The sequence below is a fragment of the Salvelinus sp. IW2-2015 genome, linkage group LG7, assembly GCF_002910315.2.
Source record: "Salvelinus sp. IW2-2015 linkage group LG7, ASM291031v2, whole genome shotgun sequence".
Lineage (NCBI taxonomy): Eukaryota > Metazoa > Chordata > Actinopteri > Salmoniformes > Salmonidae > Salvelinus > Salvelinus sp. IW2-2015.
This window is the reverse complement of record NC_036847.1, coordinates 28,330,902-28,349,830: the sequence shown is the minus strand read 5'-3', so window position 1 is coordinate 28,349,830 and position 18,929 is coordinate 28,330,902. Positions and strand designations below refer to the sequence as shown.

The window sequence follows — 18,929 nt, the reverse complement described above, 5'->3', positions numbered from 1 at the left end:
TGTTTACCATGGCACATTTACTCATGCAGTGGGGCCACCTTATTTGCGTATTCTGCAACATTTATTCTTCTAAAATCAGTTGCGTTACAGGCCGGGGAAACAAATGTTTACTGTATTCGAGTTAATACTCGACTGTATTCGATGTTTAATGTCATTTTATGAACATATAATAGTAAACTTTAGAGTATTATAATACTTTTCTGACAGCGCATTCTGTTCTCAAATTCTTGTTAAGCCACTTTACATTGTTAATCCTGCTGGAAGCTTTCTAATACGTTACTTGAACGTATCCCAATGCGGTCCTACAAACATAGGCTCCTACCATCACAAACCAATGACATTAGTGACCAAAAAGTGCTCTAAAAGCCTTCAATTTGACGTTAAGGAGCAAGTTTCTGAAGAGTTAGGTCACACTGCTTTGGTATGTAACGTGCGTACAGCATTTTGTGAAACAGTGAACTCCTTTGCATAAAGGCAACAAGTTATTTTCAGCAATAGTTATTTCCCTTGTTTATTACGAAATAATTAACTGAGATTTACCAGAGACATATTACATTTGGAAGTACAGTACCAGTCAAAAGTTTGGACACAACTAGGGTTTTTCTTAATGTTTTTACAATTTTTAACATTGTAGAATAATATCAAAACTATGAAATAACACATAGGGATCCATGTAGTAACCAAACAAGTGTTAAACAAATCAAAATATATTTTATATTCTTCAAAGTAGCCACCCTTTGCTTTGATGACAGCTTTGAAGGAGTTCCCACATATGCTGAGCACTTGTAGGCTGCTTTTCCTTCACTCTGTGGTCCAACTCATCCCAAACCGTCTCAATTGGGTTGAGGTCGGATGATTGTGGAGGCGAGGTCATCTGATGCAGCACTCCATCACTTTCCTTCTTGGTCAAATAGCCCTTACACAGCCTGGAGATGTGTTGGGTCATTGTCCTGTTGAAAAACAAATGACAGTCCAACTAAGAGCTAACCAGATCTGATGGCGTATCACTGCAGAATACTGTGGTAGCCATGCTGGTTAAGTGTGCCTTGAATTCTAAATAAATTACAGCCAGTGTCACCAGCAAAGCACCCCCACACCATCACACCATCATCCATGCTTCACGGTGGGAATCACACATGCAGAGATCATCCGTTCACCTACTCTGCGTCTCACAAAGACACTGCGTTTGGAAGCAAAAATCTCACATTTTGACAGATTTCCACCGGTTTAATGTCCATTGCTCGTGTTTCTTGGCCCAAGCAAGTCTCTTCTTCTTATTGGTGTCCTTTAGTAAGGGTTTCTTTGCAGCAATTCAACCATGAAGGCCGGATTCACGCAGTCTCCTCTGAACAGTTGATGTTGAGATGTGTCTGTTACTTGAACTCTGTGAATGTACTAATGTACTTATCCTCTGCAGCAGAGGTAACTCTGGGTCTTCCTGTTCCTCATGAGAGACAGTTTCATCATAGCGCTTGATGATTTTTTGCGACTGCACTTGAAGAAACTTTCAAAGTTCTTGAAATGTTCCTTATTGACTGACCTTCATGTCTTAAAGTAATGATGGACTGTTGTTTCTCTTTGCTTATTTGAGCTGTTCTTGCCATAATATGGACTTGGACTTTTACCAAATAGGGCAGTCTTCTGTATACCACCCCTACCTTGTCATAGCACAACTGATTGGCTCAAACGCATTACGAAGGAAAGAAATTCCATGTTCATTGAAATGCATTCCAGGTGACTACCTCATGAAGCTGGTTGAGAGAATGCCAAGAGTGTTCAAAGCTGTCATCAAGGCAAAGGGTGGCTACTTTGAAGAATCTCAAATATAAAATATATGTTGATTTGTTTAACACTTTTTTGGTTACTATATGATTCCATATGTTATTTTAAAGTTTTGATGTCTTCACAATTATTCTACAATGTAGAAAATAGCAAAAATAAAGAAAAACCCTTGAATGAGTAGGTGTGTCCAAACTTTTGACTGGTACTGTAGGCCTGAATCCAGACTGTTGGCAGGCCCCCTCATAATGCATTACTTCCTGTTGACCTGCACCTCTCTTCACTTTGAGTATACATTTGATTAAGACATTTAGCTAAAATGCTAAAATAATCGGTGTGCTTTCAGAATGCAATAAGAATCCATATGATAAGATGCTTTTTTGGTGCTGAAGGCGTGGGGTAAGAGTGTCTTGGCATTCTTTGGATGGCCTACAAGTTGAGCTTCCAATTTTTTGGTCAAAGCCATCAGTTATCTGATGGACAACTGGTTTAAACTGGCAGGAAACAACAAGAGGTGATGTCAAGCAAGTAAAGCACAATGATTTGGCTGAGATTCAACATTTTATGTCTCTCATAGTATAATTGTTGATCTATTACTGACAGCACGGTGGAAAGAGAAAGAAGGAAGGCGAGAGAGAGAGAGAGAGAGAGAGAAGGGAAAAGATTGAGAGTTCCAAGTTATGTTATCTTTGAGAAAAAACAACTGTGATACACCAATAGAGGAGTCTAGTTAAATATCAACTTGACATTCACCCCACCCCTCCTCTAGTTAGCAGCCTAACTGGGAGGAGGCTCCTCCTGTCAGTCACAACCAGGCTCCTCATGGCCTCCTCCTCCGGAGCTCTGGAGAAGAGACTGTCCCCATCGCATACTCAGCGGTATCTCTATCTACCTTTATGAGGAGGAGCTTGGCCAAATATGGGAGAAGGGGGAGGAGGGGTGCAGGGGGGCACTTAGCCTCTTGGACAAATCTTTTTCCCCACTGTCAGGTAGCTGAGAGGGAATTTGTTTGTCCAAAGAACTAGTAGACATGGATATGGCAGACTATAGCGATGCCCTGGACCCAGCCTACACCACCCTGGAGTTTGAAAACATGCAAGTGCTCTCCATGGGCTCAGGTGAGTCAGAGTCACACATTACCTGGTTGAACTTTGAGACTTTTAGCTATTAAACTGGTCTTCTGTAGCTCAGTCGGTAGAGGATGGCGCTTCAACACCAGGATAGTGGGTTTGATTCCCAGGACCACCCATACGTTAAACTTTTGGACAGGTCAGTTGTGGACGGAGGGTTTTAGTTGTTGTTATCAAGAGCAGCTGTCAGTTGTCCATCTTGTATTGGATGCTAATAGATGATAATGTGCTTCTTTCCTGATAATATTATCCCCTCTTCTTGCAGTAGTAAAACATTCAGGGGTTTTGACACAATGCATCTGGATAATTTGGTGGTGAAACAACCATTTGGTAGAGAATTACCTTCTCCTGTTGTAACATGTAGATTGTTATGGTATAGTGGTCATATTTCACTTAAGATAGAATTACAACGAATAGATATTCATACAATGCGATAGTGATTTAAGAGACATGGACATCTCTCTCTTGTTACCTACACCTATGCTATGCATTTTGAGGTCCATAAAATGAGAAAAACATTTCACAGAGTTGTGTGACAGCATGATATATGATTTTTGAAAGTGAGAAATTGTCCTTTCTAGTCTCCCATGACATTTGGCTGTGAACCTGATTCTAAAATGAAACAACTTCCTCGCAGGATGAAAAAGCAATGACCCTTGAAAGACAATTATATTGCATGGCCAATATCATCTTTGATATGCCTTAATTATTGTACTGTTTAATCCTCACAAAATTCAATTGTTTTATGATACTTAAACAGCATACAATACAGTGTGTCGTTTATTTCTACTTTAGACGTTGTTACTAGTTTAATTACAGCTTTACTGCACAGGTATTAATAAGAGTAACTTAATGTGAAGTAGAAGCAGTATAAGAGTAACCAGCAATGCCACTGACTTTAATGTAATCACCTGATGCAGTCAACCAATCAATGTCGCTCTCACCTTTTGAAATGAAATGAATCAAAATATCTGTTTTCTTTGACAGTATGTTGGTTAGTTAGTTAGAGGGACAATAGTGAATGACCTAAGTTATATTCAGTCAATATATTGATTATATTAGTCAATAAATGAGGACTGAGAGCTAAGAGTAAAAAAAAAAGAATACATTTTTCACATTTTGTAGAAAAACATTCTGGTTAAAGTAACAAATGATTTAAATGAATGACCTTTCCTCTAGTTCTCTCAAACTGTTGACCACTAGTCATTCCATAACATCCATCCCTATACTCGCTCAGGTTATCTTCCACCAACATAGCAATTCATTATTTAATTACTTTATATAGCCCTGATAAATATCTATTAATTTTGATTTTGGATCACATTACTGCACATATCCTCTATCTCATGTCCAACATTGATGGCCCAAAGAGCCCCTGACTTGATAAGGAATATCTCTCTCTATCTCTCACTCCATACTCTTAAGCATAGGGTGATACGCACATCTAAAATATACTGTATAAAATATGTCTTTATCCATTGTTGCTTCAGACTCCTCGCCGGCTGAGAGTGCCAACATGAATGCAGCCAACCACCTCGGAGCGGGCACCCTGTGTGCCATCTGTGGGGACAGGGCCACGGGCAAACACTATGGGGCCTCCAGCTGTGACGGCTGCAAAGGCTTCTTCCGTCGGAGCGTTCGCAAAAACCACATGTATTCATGCAGGTGAGGTTTAGGCCAATATTACACACAAGAGCAAAGACAGTGACCATCATATCCTTGGGCATTTACAATAAAATACTATTAAATTCAACAAGTTTTGGGATTGGGATACAGTACCTGTGCATAGATGGGGTGTTCATTGACAGTTGCAATATCAAACTGGTGTAGCTAGGCCTTGAGAGAAAGTGATAACTAATAGAGTTCAACCTTCTAMAGTAGGTTACAATAGCACTGGCATATTCAACAAGAGTCTTCTAACTGCAATCTACTCAATAAACCCTTAATAATCAAGCCCTCTTCAAACTCACTTCCCAGGTTCAGCAGACAGTGCATTGTGGACAAAGACAAGAGGAATCAATGCAGATACTGTCGATTGAAGAAATGCTTTCGAGCTGGCATGAAAAAAGAAGGTATACAATTCATTCAACTTCATTCAAATGGTAATTAGAATTAAAGAATGACAACATTGAGCGAGGCCTATGTAGCCATATTGTGTTATTACCTATTATACTCAGTCTCTACACAATGTGATGACACTAGCAGTTATGATTTAATCATCTCTGGTAAGGTATATCCTAGAACTAGAACATTCCATTTTTATCAGCCGGTCCCTATCGTAGAGTTGTAGAGAGGAGCAGAGCCATTGGGACTGCTCATGGCTCAGAGTAGGGTATGTTGCAAGAGCCACGAGAGCAGCACTTTGTTAATGTTCACTCCATGTTTCACTGAATTCTATGACCAGCTTATGCTGAGCGAAAACTTTTGTGAGGGAGTTATAGCCACACATACTAATAAACACATCAGCCCTGGGAGAATGTTTTCTCCCAATGCTGTTCTGAGTCAATGCTAATAACCCACTAGGAACTATGAATGACTGTCAGATAATCTATGCACCGTTTATTACATGTGTTTTTTTTTTTTACTGCATATGGAATGGCATATTTGAGTTGAATGACTTTGTAGGTTTGTGAAGTGAGTTAGAGTGTGTCTGAGAAAATGGGGAGTGCTTTGACTAAACCATTTCTAGTGAACAATAGAGTATTTATTCTATTCTGATAGCCGCGGTTTATGTTTCTATTGTTTCTCAGCTGTACAAAACGAGAGAGACAGAATCAGCACTAGGAGATCTAGCTATGAAGACAGCAGTTTACCATCTATCAATGCACTTATCCAGGCAGATGTACTCTCAAGACAGGTAAGGCCCATGGATATGGCTTTTTCGATCGAAATCATGTAAGCATTTAAAACTCATTTTTAATTGCCCCAGAGGTTGTACTGAATAGAATTAAATGGAATTTAATTTATTTTGCTTAAATAAATTATGTTTATAATTTGGCTATGAATACATAGGAGACTCATTTATTTTTAATTCTGTATGTGTAGATATCCTCACCTGGACCTATACTGAATGGTGACATCAGGACAAAAAAGATAGCGACCATCACAGATGTGTGTGAATCAATGAAACAGCAGCTGCTGGTGTTGGTGGAATGGGCCAAGTACATCCCTGCGTTCTGTGACCTGCCACTGGATGACCAGGTAAGGTTACATTAGATTTAACATTGACAGACTAGGTTAGACTAAACCATACTACTCTCATTCAGGGCTATTGCACTTTAGGGGCTGTTTTTTCCTGGACTAAAAAGCATGCAATATAAGGCCAGAAACCGGTCTGATAATGACATTATTGGGATTCTTAAAAATAACAACTTGAAGGTATGTGTCCAGGGAATATAAAGCTCTTCAATCAGCATTTTGAGTATGGAGTGCTGCTGCTATTTTTTAAGACCTCCGAATCCAGTTAGAATATGATGAGCTAGTTTGATAGTTGTATCTCTGATCAGAACTATTCCAGAATCATTAACACCGTGACAACCAGGGCTTTGGTAACTGATTTGCTGATGTTGAATTAGTGAGGGATCCAGCAKGTGTATCTTCACACACTTACTTGACTCTCTCTCTGTGAGAATCTCTGGTTAGCTCTTCAGTGACCTTAAGGGTGGTATGAAAGGTTACTTGTTTAATGGTTAGGTATGATTGGCAGATGTGATGTAATATTTCCCATGTCTTATCAAATTGGGGCTCCCGAGTGGTGCAGCGGTCTAAGGCACTGCATCTCAGTGCTTGTTCAGTGTTCATTCTTAATATAATAAAGGATGTACGCATACCACGCTGCGCCTTGGTCCGATTCATACGACAGACACCCTGGTTCGAATCAAGGCTGTATCACAACCAGCCGTGATTGGGAGTCCCGTAGGGTGGCGCACAATTGTCCAAGCGTCGTCCAGGTTGGGCCGGTGTAGGCCATCATCGTAAATAAGAATTTGTTCTTAACTGACTTGCCTAATGAAATAAAGGTAAAMAWTTTTTTTWATTAAAATGTAAATGCATTGTTTCATAGAGAAGTTCAGAGGCTGTGTTTTTCTGCAAGACAGCTTCAAGGTTAAAGCTACTCACTGGGCACAGACGTCAGTCAGTTCAACGTGTAGTTTGGATTTACATTTGGTTGAGTTGTCAAGGAATGTGAATTCAACGTGAAATCATAAATTCACCATGTCATTGGATTTCGGTAAACATTTCTATGCAAAAAATACAAAATTCCCTTACGTTGATGACTTTTTTCAAATCCAATCTGTCTTTGACGTTGGATTCAACATCAATTTTCTTTTATTAAAATGAAATGGAAACAACGTTGATTCAACCAGTTTTTGCCCAGTGATTAATAATGAAAAGGCTTTCCTTTATTTCAGGTGGCATTGCTGCGAGCCCATGCAGGAGAGAATCTTCTGATTGGAGCTGCAAAGAGGTCTATGTTGTACAAGGACCTCCTGTTACTAGGTAAAGTCAAGATAAGATATTAGCTACTGTACACCATCTAATTGCTCCAGGGTCATCATTAATAATGGTAGACCCTGGCCGTGACCCCATTCTCCGAAGGTGTCTCAGATGGATTTGGTGTCACGCTCTGACCTTAGATATCTATATTTCTTTATATTTTGGTTAGGTCAGGGTGTGACGAGGGTGGGTATGCTAGTTTTTGTATTGTCTAGGGTTTTTGTAGTTCTAGGGGTTTTGTAGGTAGTTGTAGGTAGTTGTAGGTAGTTGTATGTCTATGGTGGCCTGATATGGTTCCCAATCAGAGGCAACTGTTTATCGTTGTCTCTGATTGGGGATCATATTTAGGTAGCCATTTTCCCTTTTGTGTTCGTGGGTTCTTGTCTATGTGTAGTTGCCTGTCAGCACTCATTTGTATAGCTTCACGTGTCGTTTTGTTATTTTGGTTAGTTTGTTCAGTGTTCATTCTTAATATAATAATGTACACATACCACGCTGCGCCTTGGTCCGATTCATACTACAAACGTGACATTTGGTATATGCAAAAATCACATTTCCAATTAATGCATGCATATGGTAACTGATACACACTTGTAAAAATATAAGCACACACCAAAGTAATATTATTATTTTTATAATTACATCATGTCATATAATAGTTATGTAATATAATAGACTAGTTATATAAGAGTTATGCTAGCAATATGATATTTGTTTGGGAGGGGGGCAAAATCGTCGAAAAATCACAGTGATTCGGTATACATGGCATTTATTGGTTTCTGTTCCTTATAGGAAATGACCACATTATTCCCCGGAACTGCCCGGAGATGGAAGTGTGCCGGGTAGCAGTGAGGATTCTGGACGAGCTAGTGCTGTCCTTCCAGGAACTCCAGATAGATGACAATGAATACGCTTGTTTGAAAGCCATTGTTTTCTTCGATCCAGGTATTACATGGAACACAACGTCACTTTTAAAATGAACAGCCTATCATCTGATTCAAACAGTGAGACATCATATGAAGCATTCTAGGACAGTAACATTTATGTTGCAAAACAAAAAACGATGTAACCAGTGAGAAACTAAACTAGTGACTAAGAATGCCTGTTATATGAGCAACGTGTCCAGGCAGTGAGTGACCAAGCTGTTGACCAAATGCCTACTCTCTCCTGCTCCAGATGCCAAAGGTCTGAGTGACCCAGGTAAGATCAAGCGGATGCGGTACCAGGTTCAGGTCAGCCTAGAGGACTACATCAACGACCGGCAGTATGACTCCCGGGGACGCTTCGGAGAGCTGCTCCTGCTGCTGCCCACACTACAAAGCATCACCTGGCAGATGATCGAACAGATACAGTTTGTCAAACTCTTTGGCATGGCCAAGATTGACAACCTGCTCCAAGAGATGCTCTTAGGAGGTTAGACATCTTGATATTGTTACAAAGAAACTAAAAAGTCTCAATCTATTGCCAAAAGTAATGCCAAAATAATTTTATACAAACAACTTTCCGTGAGTTCTTGTTGGCTAGAGAAGTTTACACTCTTCAATAGGATAGAATGCTAGTTGGTTATTTTTACATTTAAGTCATTTAGCAGACGCTCTTATCCAGAGCGACTTACAAATTGGAAAGTTCATACATATTCATCCTGGTCCCCCCGTGGGAATTGAACCCACAACCCTGGCGTTGCAAGCGCCATGCTCTACCATGCTCTACCAACTGAGCCACACGGGACCTGTTATCATACTCTATTACCAATGGACAGTGAAGGAGGAAATTAACTGTTTGGGGGGTTTGTGTATGTTGTGTTGTTTTCCTCAGGTTCTGCTAATGAGGCACATCACACACCTCATTCTCTGCATCCACATCTGGTTCAGGAACACCTCAGCAACAATGTCATCGTTTCAAGCAACATGGCTACTTCCATCCACAATGGCCAAATCTGTGAGTATCAATAACTACATGCCAGACCAAATGTTCAACTCTAAGTGTTGGTTCCCCAGAGACAGATTAAGCCTAGTTCTGGATTAAAAAGCACTGAAAGCTATGTCCGGGACACTGACCCCAAAATTAGCCAAAAAATACTTGAGATTCTCAACCAACAATGAGCTCAGTGGCATCAATCCACTGCCATGTGCAACAGAGTCAGGTAGTTGGAAGGACACACAAGCTTGGCAGAATAATCCACTAAGAAGTTATTCAGAGAGACTAATCAGGCTTACTTTGTCAAAGAAAGCGTCTGTTATTTTTTATTAACATTTTTAATGCCCTCAGAAAATTTCACAAACGTACTTATTCCTTGTCTGAATATATTCATATTTTTTTAAGTAATGTCATGCCACAAGGTAAATATGTTGATTTGTTTGTTAACCTGACTAGCTGCATAGTTTAGTGGATTCCTCCACTAATTGATTATTTCTGGTTTGTTGCAGCCACTCCTGGAACCCCAATCCCCTCTCCTCCCACAGCCTCCAGTTCAGAACACTATAAGATGGCTCAAGGGGTTATAGCCACTGTGCCCAAGCATCCTATCTCCATCCCTCAGCTCACCATCACCAAGCAAGAAGCCATCTAACACAGAACTGGACCCCACAAACCCATCCGACAAAGCATTTACAATTTTACCATCTTCGCTAGCATCTCTGTTTCTCTGTAAACATGCTCAGTAGAAAGGTGCAACAACAATTCTCACATGTGAGAAATACATATTTTCAAAAAATCTCAGGGAGTGTACTATACAGTTGGGATACATTAGTAAACTAACCCCCACCTGAGGTACAGTACCTACGGTAGGCCTACTCATATTATTGCATGTAGTATCAAGCTGAAATTGCAAACGGCTAGAACAACGTCATTCATGGGCAATATGATACAGTATGCTCTTTGACATACAGTACCAGTCAAAGGTTTGGACACACCTACTCATACAAGGGTTTTTCTTTATTTTTACTATTTTCTACATTGTAGAATAATAGTGAAGACATCAAAACTATGAAATAACACATATGGAATCATGTAGTAACCAAAATAGTTGATGACAGCTTTGCACACTATTGGCATTCTGTCACGCCCTGACCTTAGAGAGCCTTTTTATTTCTCTATTTGGTTAGGTCAGGGTGTGATTTGGGTGGGCATTCTAGTTTGTCTGTTTCTTTGTTGGCTGGGTATGGTTCCCAATCAGAGGCAGCTGTCTATCGTTGTCTCTGATTGGGAATCATACTTAGGCAGCCTTTTTCCCACCTGTGTTTGTGGGTAATTATTTATTTGCTGTGTGTGCCACGGTTGCGTCACGTTCGGTTTCTGTTTACCTATTTTTTGCGAAGGTTTCACTTTATTAAAGATGTGGAATTACCCACCACAAAAAGACCAAGCAGCGTGCACCAACTTGGAGGACGAGCTGGACCGGGGAGGAGATTATGACAGGGAGTTTGAAGACAGTGAACGTGACACATTCGCTCAACCAGCTTTACTTGGAATGCTTTTCCAACCATCTTGAAGGAGTTCCCACATATGCTGAGCACTTGTTGGCTGCTTTTTCTTCACTCTGTGGTTCAACTCATCCCATACCATCTCAATTGGGTTGAGGTCGGGTGATTGTGGAGGCCAGGTCATCGGATGCAGGACTCCATCACTCTTCTTCTTGGTCAAATAGCCCTTACACAGACTGGAGGTGTATTTTGTGTCATTGTCCTGTTGAAAAACAAATGATAGTTCCACTAAGCACCAACCAGATCTGATGGTGTATCACTGCTGTCCTTTAGTAGGGGTTTCTTTGCAGCAATTCGACGATGAAGGCCTGATTCACGCAGTCTCCTCTGAACAGCTGATGTTGAGATGTGTGTTTCTTGAACTCTGTGAAGCATTTATTTGGGCTGCAATCTGAGGTGCAGTTATTCTAATTAATTTATCTTCTGCAGCAGAGGTAACTCTGGGTCTTCCTGTGGCGGTCCTCATGAGAGCCAGTTTAATCATAGCGCTTAATGGTTTTTGCAACTGCACTTGAAGAAACTTTCAAGGTTCTTGAAATGTTCTGCATTGACTGACCATGTCTTAAAGTAGTGATGTATTGTAATTTCTCTTTGCTTATTTGAGCTGTTCTTGACATAATATGGACTTGGTCGTTCACCAAGTAGGGCTATCTTCTTACCCACCCTACCTTGTCACAACACAACTGATTAGCTCAAACGCATTAAGAAGGAAAGAAATTCCACAAATTAAATTTTAACAAGGCACACCTCATTCCAGGTGACTACCTCATGAAGCTGGTTGAGAGAATGCCAAGAGTGTGCAAAGCTGTCAAGGCAAAGGGTGGCTACTTTGAAGAATCTCAAATATAAAATWTATTTTAATTTGTTTAACACTTTTTTAGTTACTACATGATTCCACATGTATTATTTAATAGTTTTGATGTCTTCACTATTATTCTACAATGTAGAAAATTGTGAAATTAAAGAAAAACCCTTGTATGAGTAGGTGTCCAAACCTTTGACTTGCACTGTAGCTGTACAGGTTATCCATGTCTTTATACACAGAGTTCAAATTATGAATTGGTAAATAAAACATAACTGAATACATGTTAGATAGGTTTTCTTAATCACATTTAAATTGTATAAATGTTACAAACAGGCCTTATATCTGTGATGAGGCAGATCATGATGTTGGTGTTACACAGTATTTTAAAGATTGTTGCCAATGGCAATACAAGTCTTGTTGACTGATATAGTCACTCACAACTTGTACCCAGAAATAAGAATACAATGATATTATCATGTTTTTAAATAATGTAATTATGTGACCAATGGAAATATACAGGTATGATAGGCAGTCAATTGTTTCTGAAAAGACATATTTAGCTTTTTAAAGTTATCTTGTACTTGCTGTATGACAATTGTGTTGCATTGAAATCCAGGTTTAAGATATCCCTGTCTATATGCACTGGAAATCGTTAGTTTTGTAGTAAAATGCTTAAATGTTTGAATTAAAACAGCTCAGTTAATTTAATACCAGGGTTGGGGAGTAACGGATTACATGTAATCCGTTACATGTAAGAGATTACAAAAAACCTGTAACCCGTTACGTTACAAGCAAAAATATTGCAATCAGATTACAGATACTTTTGGAAAAACTAGATGATTACTTCAAACAGGATGATTGCGATTTTTTTTGACACTTCTGTTTTCTTAATGACATTCATATCAGCATTGAAAAAAGGCGCACATTTAAATTTGTTCCACCTGAGCGAGTCTGACCACAAATCAGAGATCACTCTGATGACACACCACATGTGTTTGATGGATCGCAGGAAAAGAGCAGGTATGGGCTTTTGTAGGCTACAGTCCAAGCTATGTCTTCCAATGGTGCGACTGCTGTCGGTATCCATAGATTAATACATTTGAATAAATGCTTGGAGGTAAGGATGATAGCAGTGGTGTAGTCTATGGCTATACGGATATAATTTACTATTGATATCTACATAGCGCATTGATGTGAATCACACTCCTGCTCTCTCATTTAGCTATTTGCGCCTTACGGATTGTAGTTGTTGTTGAATGGCTGTTCACAAATCAAAATGTATATTTGAACACAATAGTGGTTGAATTCAACAAGTTTAAGCTGCCTATCAATCATTGTTTTTGAAACCAGTGGACAGCCAGTGAAAAATGCGCTCTTGCAACAGCTGCATAGTGCTGATCCCAGCCTATGGAACAAAAGTGGGGGTTTTATTAATCAATCTAATTCATGCTGATAAAAAAAGACATCCATAGTCCTAATGGACACATGCTCAAACTCGCACATTTTTTGATAGACTTAAAGAAGCAATCTGTAGTTGCTACATCCATTTTTGGATTTATAAACTATATATATTAATGTAAAGATATAATTTAATCATATTATTATATGTAGTAGAAAGCAATGGGTTAGAAGAAGCCTTCATAACCAACCCATAAAGTAAAATGTTAAATCCATGTATGGCCAGTTATGTAAACTTTAACATTGATTTATCCTGCAATAGGCATTCACAGGTTGATGAATTCATAATGTTTTACCCATTCCATTTTTTCTTCTTCAGTTTTACTGTAAAGACCTTGTAGTGTTTTTTTTTTTATACCATAGAATGTTATTTTGTGATGGTATTATAACTACATGACAAAATACATGGTGCCTTGTCATCTGTACCGCCTTGTACTGCAAAGATGGGCAATATGTTTCACCTTACAATGTGAAGATGAATAAAATGTCAAGGTTCATTTTTACATTGCATTGTACTGTGCTTTATTTCAATAAGAGCAGATGTTAACATACAAAAGGACATGCAACCTTAAACTGTAGGAGATTAACTGTAAATGTAGCAGGATAGCTTCTGGTAAAGAGGAGGCGGAAAAATATAACATTTTGTTAACATTATTTCAGAGGTCTTCCCCTGTCACACGCTGACACTTTGCTGGCTAAGTCAATATTGTACAAGTTAAGTGAATGAGCAAACTAGATGGTTTGTTATCTTCATTTTACTGTCTTGAGTTATAACTAAGCTATGATTATGAAGATGAAGCCTACAATCAAGATTAGTATTTCTCAATGATTATGCTATTGTAACGTGGATGATAACCAATGGCCATAATGGTATCCAATGTTTCTTTATCAAGGACAGGTTAACCCTGGCTAAAGTTTTGGAGTGACATTTCAAAACCAGTTTAAACTACTTGTTGGCTGTTTTTTAGTGTCTGACCACTGGGCATAGACGTCAATTCAACGTCTATTCCAGGTTGATTAAACTTCATTTTATTGAAAGGATGTGGAAATGTTTTTGGTTCAACCAGTGTGTGGCCATTGGGTGACGAACGATACAAGCTGTGGCCTACGTGGCAGTGCATGGTCAGGATAATTAGTACAAGAGGCATGTTTCTTCAGGCTGATAAAATGTCATAAAGTAATTGCCGATAGAGGTGATAGAAAGCAGGCGCTTCACTTCAAAGCTTCTCAAATATTTCCTCTTGAGTAAAGAAAAAAAGTCAGTGATATCTTCCTCACTATTAATGCCTTTTATGATGGGTTACACACTAGGCATTTCATCATAGGTGGACTCAACCAACWATTTTTTCCAGCATGTTGTATGTAGCCAATCGCTGCCCCTTCCCCCTTCCCCTCCATTTCTCACAATAGGCCTACTATGAGTTTGTTATTGTGGTCCAATTTTTGGAGTAGTGTTATCTTACAGGCATGTTCAGGAGCATGGAACAGCGACAATTCAATATAGGCTATGGTCTACAGTTGAAGTCGGAAGTTTACATACGCTTAGGCTGGAATAATTAAAACTCGTTTTTCAACCACTCCACAAATTTCTTGTTAACAAACTATAGTTTTGGCAAGTCGGTTGGGACATCTACTTTGTGCATGACACAAGTAATTTTTCCAACAATTGTTTACAGACAGATTATTCCACTTATAATTCACTGTATCACAATTCCAGTGGGTCAGAAGTTTACATACACTAAGTTGACTGTACCTTTAAACAGCTTGGAAAATTCCAGAAAATGATGTCATGGCTTTAGAAGATTCTGATAGGCTATAATTGACATAATTTGAGTCAATTGGAGGTGTACCTGTGGATGTATTTCAAGGCCTACCTTCAAACTCAGTGCCTCTTTGCTTGACATCATGGGAAAATCMAAAGAAATCAGCCAAGACCTCAGAAAAAAAATTGTAGACCCCCCAAGTCTGGTTCATCCTTGGGAGCAATTTCCAAACACCTGAAGGTACCACGTTCATCTGTACAAACAATAGTACGCAAGTATAAACACCATGGGACCACGCAGCCGTCATACCGCTCAGGAAGGAGGCGCGCTCTGTCTCTTAGAGATGAACGTACTTTGGTGCGAAAAGTGCAAATCAATCCCAGAAGAACAGCAAAGGACCTTGTGAAGATGCTGGAGGAAACAGGTACAAAAGTATCTATAGCCACAGTAAAATGAGTTCTATATCGACATAACCTGAAAGGCCGCTCAGCAAGGAAGAAGACACTGCTCCAAAACTGCCATTAAAAAAGCCAGACTACGGTTTGCAATTGCACATGGGGACAAAGATCGTACTCTTTGGAGAAATGTCCTCTGGTCTGATGAAACAAAAATAGAATTGTTTGGCCATAATGACCATCGTTATGTTTGGAGGAAAAAGGGGGAGGTTTGCAAACCGAAGAACACCATCCCAACCGTGAAGCACGGGGGTGGCAGCATCATGTTGTGGGGGTGCTTTGCTGCAGGTGGGATTGTTGCACTTCACAAAATAGATGGCATCATGAGGGAGAGAAATTATGTGGATATATTGAAGCAACATCTCAAGACATCAGTCAGGACGTTAAAGCTTGGTCGCAAATGGGTCTTCCAAATTAACAATGACCCCAAGCATACATCCAAAGTTGTGGCAAAATGGCTTAAGGACAACAAAGTCAAGGTATTGGAGTGGCCATCACAAAGTCCTGGCCTCAATACTATAGAATATTTTGTCGGCAGAACTGAAAAAGTGTGTGCGAGCAACGAGGCCTACATCCTGACTCAGTTACACCAGTTCTGTCAGGAGGAATGGGTCAAAATTCACCCAACTTATTGTGGGAAGCTTGTAGAAGGCTACCCGAAACGTTTGACCCAAGTTATCTAATTTAAAGGTAATGCTACCAAATACTATTTGAGTGTTTGTAAACTTCTGTCCGACTGGTAATGTGATGAAATAAATAAAAGCTAAAATAAATCATTCTCTGTACTCTTATTCTGACATTTCACATTCTTAAAATAAAGTGGTGATCCTAACTGACCTAAAACAGGGAATGTTTACTAGGATTAAATGTCAGGAATTGTGAAAAACTGAGTTTAAATGTATTTGGCTAAGGTGTATGTAAACTTCTGACTTCAACTGTATCTATTCATCATTTATCTGACAAGTCCCTTGAAGCCTCAAGAAGACCAGTTGTAAACCAAGCGTTCAATTCAATGGGCTCAATCTGTGTAGGGTAGGAGTCAACAAGGCGGCCCGCGGGCCAAAACCGGCTTGCGAGTGATTTTATTTGGGCCCCAAAAGATTTTTGTAAAAAAAATGTTTTACTGAGTTACAGTTCATAGAAGGAAATCAGTCAATTGAAATAAATTCATTAGGCCCCAATGCATACATTTCACATGACTGGGCAGGGGTGCAGCCATGGGTGGGCCTGGGAGGCTTTAGGCTCACACACTTGGGAGTTAGGCCAATTCACTGGGGAGCCAGGACCAGCCAATCAGAATGAGTTTTCCCCACAAAAGGGCTTTATTACAGACAGAAATACTCCTCAGGTTCATCATCTGTCCGTGTGGCGCAGGTGAAGAAGCCGGATGTGGAGGTCCTGGGTTGACGTGTTTACACGTGGTCTGCGGTTGTGAGGCTGGTTGGCGTACTGACAAATTCTCTAAAACGACATTGGAGGCGGCTTATGGTAGAGAAATGAACATTAAATTCTCTGGCAACAGCTCTGTTCAACATTCCTGCAGTTAGCATGCCAATTGTACGCTCCCTCAAAACTTGAGACATCTGTGGCATCGTGTTTTGTGACAAAACTGCACATTTTAGAGTGGCATTTTATTGTCACAAAACAAGGTGCACCTGTGTAATGATCATGCTGTTTTATCAGCTTCTTGATATGCCACACCTGTCAGGTGGATGTATTATCTTGCCAAAAGAGAAATGCTCACTAATGGGGATGTAAACAAATTTGTGGAGAAAATTGACGAGAAATAAGCATTTTGTGCTTATGGAAAATGTCTAGGATCTTTTATTTCAGCTCCTGAAACATGGAACTTTCCACTAGATGTTGGAACATTTCTGCGTTGATTAGCTTCCATTCAGCCATATGAGCAATAGTGAGGTCAGACACTGATGTTGGGTGATTAGGCCTGGCTCGCAGTCGGCGTTCCGACTGGCTCGCGGTCGGCTCGCAGTCAGGGCTCTGTGCAAGCCAGTCAAGTTCTTCCACACCAATCTTGACAACTACTTCTGTATGGACCTCGCTTTGTGCACGGGGGTATTGTCATGCTGAAACAGTTCAGATCTTTCCCCAAACTGTTGCCACAAAGTTGGAAGTACAGAATTGTCTACAATGTCATTGTACACTGTAGTGTTAAGATTTCCCTTTACTGGAACTAAGGAGCCTAGCCCGAACCATGAACGACAGCCCCAGACCATTATTCCTCCTCCACCAACCCTTACAGTTGGCACTATGTATCAGGACAGGTAGCGTTCTCCTGGCATCCGCTAAACTCAGATTCGTCAGTTGGATTGCCAGATGGAGAAGCATGTTTCATCACTCTTGAGAACGGGTTTCCACTGCTCCAGAGTCCAATGGCAGTGAGCTTTACACCACTCCAGCCAACGTATGGCATTGCACATGGTGATCTTAGGCTTGTGTGCAGCTGCTCTGTAATGGAAACCAATTTCATGAAGCTCCCGACGAACAGTTCTTGTGCTGACATTGCTTCCACATGCAGTTTGGAAAATCGGTAGTAAGTGTTGCAACCGAGGACAGATGATTTTTACACGCTACGCGCTTTAGAACTCGGTGGTCCTGTTCTGTTAGCTTATGTGGCCTACCACTTCGCGGCTGAGCCATTGTTGCTCCTAGCCATTTCCACTTCACAATAACAGCACTTACAGTTGACCGTGCCAGATCTAGCAGGGCAGAAATTTGACAAACTGACTTGTTAGAAAGGTTGCATCCTATGATGGTGCCACGTTGAAAGTCACTCAGCTCTTCAGTATGGGCCATTCTACTGCCAATGTTTGTCTATTGAGATTGCATGGCTGTGTGCTCAATTTTATACATCTGTCAGCAACGGGGACCAATCCACTCCCATGAAAAGTAAATTATAGGCCTAATCCCTACACAGGAGTGTAGGCCAAGTTGCCTATCCCTGGTGTAGGGTGTAAACCTATCATCTGAAGTCTGTGGTACAATTGCACCATCTATTGGATACAATGTGCGTATAAAACCTGGATTTAACTTTACATTACAGTAGGCCTAGGTTAACAGTTTTAGGCTGACGAGGATGAAACATCAAGTGTATCATAAATTATATTTGTATTTAATACGCATAAATGCATGAATGCTTAATTGAAAATAAATACAACTAAAGCCAACACAATTCCTAATAGCATATTTAGCTGTGGATATCTCACACAAAAGACAAACCAAGAGATTCATTACAGTAGTAGGCTACCAAAATCACCATCTAAATACAATGAAGTGAGTTTTGATGATGATTTGTTGTTACAATGTAGCAAGTCCTGCAGCCTAGTCTCCCCTTCAGCCTGTGTAAGGATCAGATGTGTAGATTTATTTTAACATTAAGGTTGTTTGATTTGGTAAAAAATAAAATGTGGTAGTTTGGTCGTTATTAAAAAATATTTGGGGGAGTCCGTTTTTGGGGGAGTCCTGTTTCCATCCTGCACAGTAGAAGGCGGGATGCCCATTAAATTCTGCAATCCCCAATATACCACAGAAGAAGAAGAAGA

The 18,929-nt window shown here is 40.0% G+C and overlaps 1 protein-coding gene across 2 annotated transcripts; it reads left to right on the top strand.

The window, feature by feature from the left end:
* Positions 1–2,718: 2,718 nt before the first annotated feature.
* Positions 2,719–13,654, top strand: LOC111966767 (hepatocyte nuclear factor 4-alpha). 2 transcript variants are annotated; one of them, XM_023991685.2, is made up of 10 exons: positions 2,719–2,897; positions 4,400–4,574; positions 4,887–5,011; positions 5,660–5,766; positions 5,955–6,110; positions 7,322–7,409; positions 8,199–8,351; positions 8,583–8,819; positions 9,222–9,344; positions 9,833–13,654. In XM_023991685.2, exons 1-10 carry the CDS (start codon positions 2,810–2,812, stop codon positions 9,973–9,975), a joined length of 1,395 nt encoding a protein of 464 aa, XP_023847453.1. In that variant the 5' UTR covers positions 2,719–2,809; the 3' UTR covers positions 9,976–13,654. The 2 variants fall into 2 exon arrangements, with proteins under 2 accessions (XP_023847453.1, XP_023847454.1); XM_023991686.2 differs by having other exon boundaries at positions 2,727–2,897; positions 4,887–4,981.
* Positions 13,655–18,929: the final 5,275 nt, after the last annotated feature.

Coding starts and splice junctions, on each gene's coding strand:
- LOC111966767 (XM_023991685.2), top strand. CDS start 2,810: ATGGATATGGCAGACTATAGCGATGCCCTGGACCCAGCCTACACCACC. Junction 5,767..5,954: donor CAGATGTACTCTCAAGACAG/GTAAGGCCCATG, acceptor CTGTATGTGTAG/ATATCCTCACCTGGACCTAT. Junction 8,352..8,582: donor CATTGTTTTCTTCGATCCAG/GTATTACATGGA, acceptor CTCCTGCTCCAG/ATGCCAAAGGTCTGAGTGAC.